The sequence below is a fragment of the Amphiura filiformis genome, chromosome 9 (genome assembly GCF_039555335.1).
Source record: "Amphiura filiformis chromosome 9, Afil_fr2py, whole genome shotgun sequence".
NCBI classification, from domain to species: Eukaryota; Metazoa; Echinodermata; class Ophiuroidea; order Amphilepidida; family Amphiuridae; genus Amphiura; species Amphiura filiformis.
The window spans coordinates 13,731,376-13,744,039 of NC_092636.1; the positions used below are offsets into that span (position 1 = coordinate 13,731,376).

The window sequence follows — 12,664 nt, forward strand, 5'->3', positions numbered from 1 at the left end:
TGGCTACTTTGAAAATCTCACCATGAAATCCATTAAATAGGCCTATTAGGCGATTTTTGAAAAGCCGACTTCAAAATTGTTGAATTGGATATTCTGTCATAGTCAATGGTCCTTCAAAACAAAACCGCCAAACAGGAAAGTTGAGAAAGACCTCAACTTTCCTGCTCCAAACAACTAATTCAAATAAAAAGAAAACATTCTGTGGTCAGTGTGCATCCAAGTATGACAATGGGAAACAAATTAAAGTCGATACACGCTCAGGGAGATAACTGATATAAGGGCTTAATCCCCATGATTATCCTTAGAATATTCCCATATCAATTCTCACAAGTGGCTTAAGACGACAAAAGTGCCAAGCGGGGGGCCAAGTTTCTCTTTTCATGTAGGTTCACTTGGGTTTATTAAAAATAACATAACCACATGTCGTTTCATGGCTCTGGGGAGTGGGGCAGTGGCTGAAAAGAGGTTAGTCTACATTACCAGTCGTTATCTATTTATTTATTTTTTTTGTTTTGAAAATCAACTGCAAAAATGCATGATGTAGGCCTACTGAAAAAAGGTTGTTTTGGGGTTAATTAAAATATCACTAACTACATGACATTATACATTGGCACGGGGGTGTGAAAATAGAAAATAGCGTACAAAAAGGAATGGTAGGCCAATAATATTTTTTATTTCACGTTATATCAGCAAGAAAGTATATTCGTCCCAAAGTATATAAGGTCTCACATAAATTTATCATGAAATTATAAAAAATCGGTTTCAAATGACAACTTGACTTCAAGTACGGCGTGTACAAGCACGACCCAAAATATTATGATGCATCCATCATCATGCACAAATCGGATCAAAGGTATTTTCGAAATGAAACATTTGTCAAAAATGAGGAAACCATCAAACCACAGTAATGACAAAGTTGAGCCCCAGTAAAATACATCTTAGTAGTTGTGACGTGGTATATCAAAAGGAGACACTTTTGGGCAGGATCGTAAATGGAGAAATATAAAACTACCCTGTGGTGATTTTTTCATAATTTGGGTTTGTTGCAAATTGTTGATGTATAATTGTTGATAAATAAATAAACAAACAAACAAACAAATGCAATAGTTCCTAAAAATAAATAAACAAACAAACAAATTAATTAATTAAATAAACAAAATAAGTAACCACATGATCTTCAGGTGAACAAATAGGACTTACATGTATACTCCACTGACAAATTATGTTGATTAATATTTTTGAGCAAGTTTGTATGGGGTGAAACTGAGTTTGTCTTACTTTTAGAAAATTAATCTAGAAAATTTAATTTAGAGAAATCAAATTTAAATATTTGTGGTCGTATGCGATTTTTTATAACCCGGTCTTTAAGGGCCATGGATTGTAATCCATACAGATGCAGAGTGTAATCTGTGTAAACTCTGTCGGGAATCATGTAGTTCAAACTTTAAAGTTTCCGGGATACTAATAGTAAAATGACATGCATAAAAGCGGAAACCCCAAAATCAGTTCTTTCTGCAGTTTTTGAGCCATATTCTAAAACTTGGTTGCCGATCTTATAACAGTATAGAGTGTCCCCCACAAAATGGTCTTGGGAGCAAAAAAATGTCTTTTTGGGTGAAAACAAGAAAAAAAATTGGATCTTTGGAGGTGGGGAAGGGATCTTTGGAGGAAAGTAAGAAAAATAAATGGGCAAAAACAGGAGAAAAAGAACAAATATAATGCAGATATTTATTATCAGTTGAACTGATGGAATTCCAGTATTTTATGTATAGTACTCCTTAGTCTTTACCGTTTAGTATTAATTTAATTCTCCTACAAGTGTAAGTTCTAACTAACCCACAGTAAATAATAATAATAATAATAATAATGATCATAATAATAATATGCCTAACAGCCTAATAATATTAACAATGATAGTAATATTATAATGATAACAATACTCACAGTAATAACGCGTATGCACTGTTCAATTTAGGTAAATTCATTGAATGTATAAACTATTATTAACTAAATAGTCTAATAGGCCCTGCTGCCATTCAACATTGATCGATTATTATACGTGTGATCAGCTGGTGATAGCTCACACAGAACACGGTGCATACATTGGATAAATAAGATTATTAATTTCCTTATATTAGTTCCTTCTAAGTTCAAGATTCTAAACAATTATTATATTCATATGCATTCTTGATTCACTGTCACGCTCAAAGAACGCTACAATAGCGTTTTAACACGAGGGGATGAAATGTCCAGGGGATGAAGTGTCCAGGGGATGAAGTGTCCAGGGGATGAAGTGTCCAGTATTCTGACAGACATGACAGATCCCGTGACAGATGTTGTTGTAACTTGTATTGCGACTGATTATTCGGTCTAGTAACTTAAGCTACCTGCATGACCTGCTGTGCAACACCATACTTTCTGTTAAAATGATTACTTTATTTAACTTACCTGCTCTGCAACAGCTCGGAATAAGCACGACCCATCTTTAGCTGTTATTTTTCTGTAAAGCCCCAATGTCGACAGGTACATGTCTATTGGTTCAGCTCGTGCGTTAGGTCTGCGCATCATTTTGAAGGCAGGTTGTTTGGCAAATAAAACGCATAAATTATTCTTCACACTGTTGTGCTGTGTACCAGAACTATAGTTTAACTGAAATACGATGTATATGAGCCATTTAGATAAATAAATTTGGTAAAAACCAACACAAAAAGTTATAAAATTGTAACGCCATAACACATTCAGCCGTCACTGAACATGTGGGAATGTTTATGAACTGAAGGAAGTCCTTTTCGTGTTAACTTCCTTATGCATCATCTGATTGGCTTAGCTATAAACACGTTAACGTCACTTGGGAGGTTACAAAAATGTAAATCTGAGATCAACAAATCAATTAACTAACTATTACGAACAAACTATGAGCTTTAATAAATGTGCAATTGTCAGAGTTGTCTATATTTAGCCATATTATATCATTTTTATGGTATCTGAAATAAATCCTCCCTATCGCAACATCCAATCAGATATGTCGTTGCATGTGGTGTTACAAAGCACGTAGTTCTGTGCTATTTTTAGAACAGACGAAGTATGCAATTCGATGCAACAGGTTTTAGGGAATGTTCATTTAAAATCCCCGGGTTAAAATCCCTTAAATCATGGGCAGGGGGCAGGCCAAAATTGACTAATATGAAATTCCAGGTTAAAATTAGGCCTATAACCTCGTCATTGATATAGCCTAGCCTTCCCTTTCGGCTTCCCATTGCTTGCTCCTCACCCCCCCGGCCTCCCCGGGCCGGCCTCCCCACTCGTGATCCACAGCCTCACCCCCCCACTTTTCTCAAAAAAAGTTGAGATTTTTATATAATCGCTGGAAACATCTGGCTACATAATGTTTATGTACCAAAATTTCTTGCAGATTAATTCGTTTACAAAAATATCGTCAAAGTTGAATTTCGTTCTGGTAGGCCTAATAGGGGCCTACCAGAACGAATGAAAACAACAGTGGCCTAGATGGAGCCGTGTCATATCCTGCATAACTCGCAAACGCATAATCGGAATCAACTAAAATTTTGAGAATAAGCATTTTTCATGGATATTCACTGAAAAATGTCATAAAAAGAGGATGCTAGGATCACGAAATCCTCCTTTAAAATGGGGGCTGATTTAAAAAAAGTGGACTTTTTTTCAAAATTTTGACCCGGCTAGGCGGACAGATTTTGAAAAAGTGCACTTCCCCCTCCTAAAATCCCCCTCTAAAATATGGACCTTTTTGACCGAAAGACATACCCCCCCCTAGTATTTTTCCACTCACGCTCCGAACGGGGAAAGGGTGGGTCAACATGATTGGTAGGTCTATAGCATACCCATCAGTTTTCATGGATGAACTGACGCATCAAAATTCAACATAAGATCCAAATAATGTAGATTAATTGTATATTAACAATAAACTAGGCCTATAGGCCTACATAAGATGTTTCGAGAGTAGGCCTATCCAACGTTGCATAATTTTGGAAGAGGCACAATAGCTCACAATGATAGGCCTACTTTTCAATCAACATAAAAAATCGATGGGTAGGCCTACCAATCATTTTGATACAGCCTATAGCCGAGAAAATCAGGAACGAGATTGAAATAAAATAAAGAAACAAAAATACAGAGTTTTGGAATTAAATCTAAGTAGGCTTTACTGGTACTTACTTTCTTTACTTTTTTGCAACTATTGCGACGCGTTGCATCTGGAACCAGCAGACTTCATCAAGCACGGGATGACTAAGAACATTCACTCAATACAAAACGTAACTTATAGGCCTAGAGATGATGATTCAGAACGCAATCGAGGCTGTAATATAGCCGATAAAAATGCTAAATGTAGGCCTATAGGAATTATCTTTTGTATTAGGCCTATAGGCCGATATAAACCCGGCGTAAAAATTGTTTTCACCTAGCCTAGATAGCCAAAAAAAAAAGAGATAATAAGCCTAATAAAAAAAATCACAAAACATAAAACTATACCAAAAATTTTTCTTATTAAACTTAGCCTCTGGCTTTTGCTGTAGGTATTTAAATTATTGTTTTCTTCTTTTTGTACTAGGGCAATATAAACCCGTCGTAACTGCTATCTTCAGTAGGCCCTAGATAGCAAACAAAATCAACAAGCATAAAAATTGTAGGCCTACAAAAGAGTTTTTTAACAGCTTCTAACTGAAGCTATAGTACATATCACCTCAAACTTCAATAAATTTGATAATATATCAGAACAATGTTTAGAAATTCAGAAATGTACCCCCCCAAAAAAAAACCCCACTCAAATTCATTAAATTCGCCAGCTAAAGGGCTAATCCACTACATTATGAGCACCATAGGCCTAATGGTAAACACATTTCCTATCAAAAAATATTTGACAACATCTCCCGACACACCCCAATAAACATTTAACTTAAGGTTATTAATTATTTTAAACTGTTGTGATTTGGTAGTTCACAGCATCTTACGAATGGTAGTGAGCTTTGGCAAAAATTGCATTGCTCAATTCATAGCGAGCGTGTAAAAGAATTAAAATATCACAGATATACTTTTATAGGTGCTGCGGTTCTTGAGTTACGTTGTTGTGAAGAGGGCTGAAACAACAACACTTTTGTAAAACGTACATAACTAATTAACAACAATAAATTAAGCAAGTTTGCAGAGTATACGATTTGTAGAATAAACCTTTGATAAACATCAAGGTGTTAATTTTCAATAATATATTGATCTAGATAATGGAAATCGATTTTTAGGTTGCTTCGACCAACAAAACCTCGTCTACCCTTAACTCACAGACTACTTTCGTCCATGATTTAAAACGTGCGGTTTATGCAGTCGCCTTTCATAGTAGTCTTGGTACTTCGTGAAGAAATATTTATTTATTTATTTATTTATTTCATTCTTATTTAACCTGGGTTGACCTTTCAATGCACTGGCATTGTTCTCCCAAGGTGCCCAAATATTCTATAATTAATGTCAAGTATGTAGGCTTAAGCTGTAAAAAATGCGAAGCTGACCAAAATTTAAAACGGCATGGCAGAGATTATCAGGAACGTGAAGGAAAAACATTAAAAAACAAAAATATGTCTGATATTTTAAACAAGCAGGCCTACGCAAGAAATTATCCTTTGTCTTATATTTAACCCGTCGTAATTGCTATCTTCAGCAGATAGTAAAACAAATCATTAAACATATAAATGAGTAAATATATATACGAAAAGATGATTTTAACAGATTCCGCTGGAGATATTAATCATTTTCTTCGTAGGCCCTATAAATGCTCTCTTCAGAAGATAGCAAGCAAAGAAAAAAAAAAAAAAAATAATAATAAAAAGTTCCAAAAAACGATGTCTAACGAGCGTTCTAGATGATGATTCAGTACGGTTCGCGGCTATACTAATTTTCCAAGCGATTAGAAAAAGGCGAAGTTGATCAAAATTTAAAAACGACACTTATAGCAGAGATTATCAGGAAGGGGAAAGAAAAAACTAAGAAACAAAAGTGCAAAACATGACTGATATTTTAGATGATTGCCAAGATTTACTCTAGATGAGTAAATGTGAGCGTTTTTTAAACAATGATGATTCAGTACGCAAAACAATTATCCATTGTCTTATAAACCCGTCGTAATTGCTATCTTGAGTAGATAGTAAAAAAAAAAACCATCGCTGAGGTATTAATTATTTTCTTCGTAGGCCCTAAATGCTATCTTCAGAAGATAGCAAGCAAAGCAGAAAATATAAAAAATAACAATGTTCCAAAAAACAATGTCTAACACGCGTTCTAGATGATGATTCAGTACGACTCGCGGCTATGCTAATTGGCCGCGAGCTTAGGGGAAAAATAGGCAATAGGGCGAATGCAACTTAGCTATAAAGAAATGCTAAAAATAATGAATAAGTTCACCAAAATTTAAAACGGCACTTATATAGCACAGATTATCAGGAACGTGAAGGGAAAAAAATAAGAAACAAAAATGGAAAACATGGCTGTTATTTCAAACAATGATTCAGTGCGCAAGAAATAATCTTTTGTCGTATATAAACCCGTCGTAATTGCTATCTTATAGGTAGTCAAAAAATCATTAAACATAATGAAAAAAAATATAAGGTGGGAACCAGGGTGAAGACCTCCCGGGAGAACCTCACAGACGTGCTTGCTTTCAGGGCAAATTCCTTGCAGATGTTTTGTCTCCAACGTATTTTAATACGAACCCTCGAACTTACCCTCGAACTTAAAAGTTCGAGGGTAGCTAAGGAATCTGCATTGGTAGTACATGTATACTAGTAATACTTTCTACCAAGGATGTATTTGCAAACACTTCTCTGAATTTTCTCAAGCTGTGCCACCTGGTTAGAAGTATTAAGACCAGAATGCCAAAGTGGGGCTGCATACTCTAAAACAGTGCGGATGACCCATTGTACACCAATAACAACTCCTCGGGTGAGAGAGATGCTTCCTTCATCAGTTTGCAGCGCATGAAGAGTTTACGATTGGCCTTCGCATACATGGAATGAACTTGTTCATCCCAACATAAATTGTTTTGGATCCACACCACTCCACGCCATAAATAAATTCTGCCAGTCACATTTCCCCAATATGAAATTTATTAAAAAGTAAAATTTTAATTTTACTTCATTAAAGTTTGGCGGAGGCGGGGTTCGAACTCACGGCGGCGGACTGCTTTGGACACACTATGAACCCAGCGCCTTAGACCACTCGGCCACTTGTCTTGTTGGAATTCATTTGAAACTTATTTGTAGATATAATCGCAACTTCAACATAGGCCTACCACGTGACAAGCAAAGGCAGAAAACGTACCATATTTTGGAATTTTATTTGCCTAAAAACATTTATGTGTATTATTACTGCTCAATTGTTAACTACGCGTTTTATACAAAAAAAAAATCCAACAAAAACATGATACTAATAACTGGGCGTCTATATGGACAATACATTATATCGATTTTGACACGTGCTTGTGTCTCGGTACATTTCCATGGTCAGTAAAATACTAAAGAGGAAAACCTACCATTTTCTTGTATACACGTTCGATGTTTTGATCAAGTATGTGAATATTCGACATTAGACCCAAAATGTTTTTTCAGGAAATAAAAGATTAGATTACCATAAAAACGAAACAGTAATCTTTGGTTGGGTCTAATGTAATATTCACATAGGATTTTCAACGTTTTTTCTATCCTTATTCTTGCTCAATTAAAAAAATATTTTGGCGTATATAAAATTGAAATAAAATTCTCTGCCTCTTAAACGACATCAAATGCGCCATAATTGGGTATCACGAATCGTAATATATGATGTGCAGTTAATATTCATATTTTCTTTTATACAGAGGATGCTTCAGTTTTGACAGGAAAAATATTTTCTTGAAAACCCTCTCACTCGGTTATTTTAAAAGGTAACCACGCTTCCCTAGAATGTGCAATAAATTAGCATTAAAATTGTTCTTATTCTAACAGCAAGCGTTTCTAGAATGTATTATGGCGAAATGTGGTGTATTTTGGATCATAACACCGAGGATTTTAACCTTCTCAACAACAGCTAATTTGTGATCATCAATGGAAAGATCTACATATGGCGTAGCATTCTTACCAAAATAAACTTGCATGGCCTGACATTTTGAAGGGTTCAACTTAAATTTATTGTTCTTAGACCACTCATACACTCATAGAAATTGTTCGTTGGCATTACTCAGTAAGTTGATGTAAGAACGCTGACTCGATATCATTATGTTGGTCGCACTCATTTGCACTTACTTTATTGAGTTGTTACAACTCAGAAAATGAAACAAGCCTAGGTTAGCATAATTTTCTAGAGGTGTGCTATAGTATACAAAATTGTGCACTGATTACAAAAATAAATATTGGAATACTGCTAATTGTGCAGAAAATGATCCAATTCCCTGAACTTGAATTCAGAAGTTGGCATTACTGAAAAAGTTGACGCAACGACTTACATCAACTTTTTAAGTAATGCCAACAAAGTTGATTAGTTGACGGAACTTTTTGAGCTTTTTTTAAGTTCGGATAACTAAAATGAATTTTGTTTTGGCAACTTTTACACTATTTTTGAGTTGTTCAAACTTACTCCTTTTGAATTGCGCCAACAAGGCGAACAAGTCACTTCTATGAGTGTACAGGGCATCTAGATTCTCTTGGATTGCACTGTCATCACTATATGCCTGATTTTCTTCTATTGTCAGGTCATCAACGTATTTTCAGACTCTATTGTTTGTATGCTGGACATCATTCAAGGCATAATTGATCATGGCAAGAAAAGTTATAGGACCCATGTTGGTACTACCTTTTGGAACACCTCCAGAGAAAGTAACCCATTCAGAAAAGGTTTGCTTAACCCTTTGCTTACAGGAGGAAAGGAAGTCAATCACCCACTACAGCAATTTTGTGGTCTATCATGTCGAAAGCTTTGGTATAGTCCGTAAGGACGAGAGTGATAACATTACCAGCCTTTTCAGCTCCAGAAACCATATGATGGTAAACATCAATGAGGCAGTGGGTAGTTGACATTCCCTTCTGATTACCATATTGTCTGTGATCAATGTAAGGCTGAATAGCTTCTAGAACCCATTTGGCTACACGACCTTCAGCAACCTTGGCAAGACCTGCTGTAAGAGAAATTGGCCTAACACTGCCTAAATTTGTCAATGGAAGGAGGGGTTTGCTTTGGAATAGGCACAACATAGTAGCTTCCTTCCACTGAGAGGGTACTTAACCTTGCCCGAGAGAAGCATTAATAATATCTGCAACAGGCTTACTAAGTTTATATGCAAATTCTTTCAGAACTCTTGGTGGAACATTATCCGGACCTCCTGCTTTTGAAGCAGATAATTTCTCAAGATCACCATAAATATCCCAGGGTTGAATGATAAGGCGTGGATCTTTACTGGGGAAGTATGCAGGGAGATCCACCTGCTTGAGTGCTGTTTGAGACTGAGAGAAACTGGCTAAGTGGGTATTAATTTCATTGACAACCGCTTTATAATTTGTAGGATCAATGTTGGGAACATGAATAGTGTTGGGAGTGTTCTCAAGCTTATTCATGTTGGCAAGATTTAATACGTATCTCCCTGTGTCATTTACCTGGTTTTTTGTAACTCTCTGATCTTGTTGATGTTGTGAGAAACGTTTGCTTTCCGAATTTCTCTGATCACTTTATTTCTGAGCTTATTTCTAGCATTCTTGTTTCTATCAGCAAAATCCCTCTGTCTCAGACCAATGAGGGCCTTAACGCGATCCGTCATCCAAGGCTTGTCACAAGAGTGTATCTTGACAGTCTTGGATGGAAGGAAAGTGTCGATACCACACTCAGAATGTGATAGAAGGGATTTGCCTTGGATTGTACATCATTCATGTCATACACTTCAGTCCAGGTTTGGTTCTGTATCCATAGACCAAAAGCTCTGAGATTAGAGTCCTTAATTGGTTGAATTGTCATTGACTGTATAGTATTGATAGGTTTAGACTGAATAGGAAACCAGCTAGCAGTTGTGGTCGCTTCGACCAATGGGAGATCTAACACTCGGGCGCTTGTACAACTCCGAAAAGAACATTTGGTGTTTTTATTCGTACATTGGTCGTATCGAGCTGTATCGTCGGGTCATCATTTTATTTAATTAGCCACACAAACCATTTTGGGCGGCACCTTGGAATTACATAGTAGGTTTGCGTGCTTGCAACTAAATTTAGGCAATTCAATCACATCCTTGGGCTGTGCAATAACAATGGTACCACGTTCTCAAGTCAAATTTTGGTGCGCTTACACATGACTTGGATATGGCCACTTATTGATACTCGACGCATACTGCAGTTACTGTTCATTTTCCTGTACACAATACACAGTCCTCTCACCATTGACACGTGACCTCTACAAACAGTGTATGTTATAGGTATAGGGCATTGCCTATTTAACGTCATTGTGTGAAAAATAACCAGCAGATATTTATAGTACTCTCTGAAATTCTAGAAAATATAGTTTTGTAACATGTCCTAAATTTTTAGCTAATTTAGGTGATTGGAAATATTCGCACTTTGGTGTTTTAGAAAGGAAGGGTACGGCACGGCCTGCAAAATTTTCTGTGTAAATCGGATGCATCTTTTACTGACTATCACTCACTTGTGTACCGCTCTCTTGCGAAGGGCATTAAAGCTAAACCACTTGACGGATATTTTTGTACTTGATGTCAATCAAGAATAATGAATACATTACATTGTAGGCTAAAAACTGAGTAGGTTGGGCATCTGCAAATGGTCGTACCTCCCCGATATGTAAATGACAGAAAACACCAAAAAAAAGAATGCTGATTAACAATATGCAGACTCATGATTGTCTCATTTGGGAAACAAAGGCCCACACAGTATTGTTACCTTGCGTTTGCTTTATAATCGTTCACCCACCTGAAACTATAATACCAGCTCATTGCAATATCGCACAGGTAAACAGAAACATGTGTAGTGTGGATTCAACCAGAGAAGATCTTTAGTTGAGCTGTTTTCAATGAGTGTTATCTTGGTTTAATAGCGAATGAGGTTTAAGTCCTGCAAAGGTCGTGGTGAATTCTACTGTAGACATAACTGCATAATGGCTGTGTAAAGTGTTTATGCTGTCGGATCAGTTACCAATTTAATGGCGGAACCCTTTCGTTCGAAACAACTGTACGGACCACTTTTATGAATAGCTTTTCGGCAAATCAAATCGGCATCAAAAGAACAATGCGTTACGTAATCGATTTTATCTCCATGATTATATATATAACCTCCTTGTATTTTCAAGTCTTTAATGTTATTAAGGGGCATGGAACCTAAAGTCGTTGTGATTTCTCCTAATCGGCCTGCTCGCAGGTAGTGGCGTAGCCAGCATTTCTTTAGAGGGTGGGCAAAGGGGGGAGGGGCAAAGGAACTTTCAAGGGGGCAAACTTTGACAATAATTGTACAAAATGGGCTAAAAAGTACAAAAAAGGGTCTAAAATCTAATATCAGGGTGGCCAGCATCCCATGGGGCACGGGCACGCCTTCTTACAGGGGGAAGCTGCCACCTTGACCCCACCCCCTCCGTGGCTACGCCACTGCTCATTGGTGATCATTTGCCCAGGTTGGGCCACTTCGAAGTTTGATATAGGAACATTACGTTTTACGTTTGCATAAGCAGATGAAATGCAATACCAGGGTACGGACTTCGTCGGATTCCGGCTAAGTACCCGCCAAATATCGGAGACCAGCTGTTATGCATAACCATTTTGCATTTGAATCTAATTTAAATAATTTTAAAGTATTTCGACGATATTCTATAGTAATGTCGGTTCCACTCGCCATGTTGTAAATAATTATGATTGTCTTTTTCAGCTCCTTACAAACAACAACAAAATATACAAATAATAATTGTATTTTATTTTGATCACGAAGGAAAAGTTCTTGCTTACATTGCTTATTGTTACAATGGTAACACATTTTGGTGTTTTAAATAAAGAATTAACATCAACCTAATAACTAATATCACAATAATTACAACAATAATTTACAATTAAAGGTGTTTGATACTTTCCAAAGCACGGTTGTTTGATGGCATGTAGAACTGTATTCATTTTTAAGTAAAGTTGAACACTGATGGCGCTATTTATAACGTAAATCTTGTTTGCATCTTTGCAAGGATTAGACACGTGTATAATGGCATTTAAACATAAAAATTAGAACCATTTAGCAACAAAAATTTCAAACTACGTTTTATTTTGAAATGAAAGGAATAACTCAGATTATTGGGCTAAATCAGGGCTAAATTAAATATGTAAAAGCGCCCTCAATGTGCTAACAAATGTACAGTTTATAGAATAAAAATCCCACAAAAAGGTAGAAAAAGATTTTTTTTTAAAACTTGATAACGAAAAGAAAATCTAAGTTTAAAAATGTATGTGTATACATAATTATTGTTGTGATAGCTGTTGGTATTGTAAAGGTTACATAATGGAAAATTATGTAATGCTTTGTTAGAAACATATCACATCAAACAACCGTGAAAGAGGAACTTCCACTTTGTTAGGAACAGATTGAAACTATTATCATATTTTCTTATTCATTTTATGAATCATTTGGATCCAGAGATATTTATTTTA

At 36.1% G+C, this 12,664-nt stretch overlaps 1 protein-coding gene across 5 annotated transcripts in view; it reads right to left on the minus strand.

Annotated features, from left to right (window-relative positions):
• LOC140160656 (OTU domain-containing protein 4-like) overlaps positions 1-2,799 on the minus strand; it is a 50,736-nt gene extending 47,937 nt beyond the window's left edge. For all 5 annotated transcript variants that reach the window (XM_072183926.1, XM_072183928.1, XM_072183927.1 and 2 more), the window contains exon 1: positions 2,449-2,799. In XM_072183926.1, the coding sequence (XP_072040027.1) occupies positions 2,449-2,568 (120 nt within the window). In that variant the 5' untranslated portion in view covers positions 2,569-2,799. The remainder of the gene's footprint in view (positions 1-2,448) is intronic.
• Between the last annotated feature and the right edge of the window lie 9,865 nt (positions 2,800-12,664).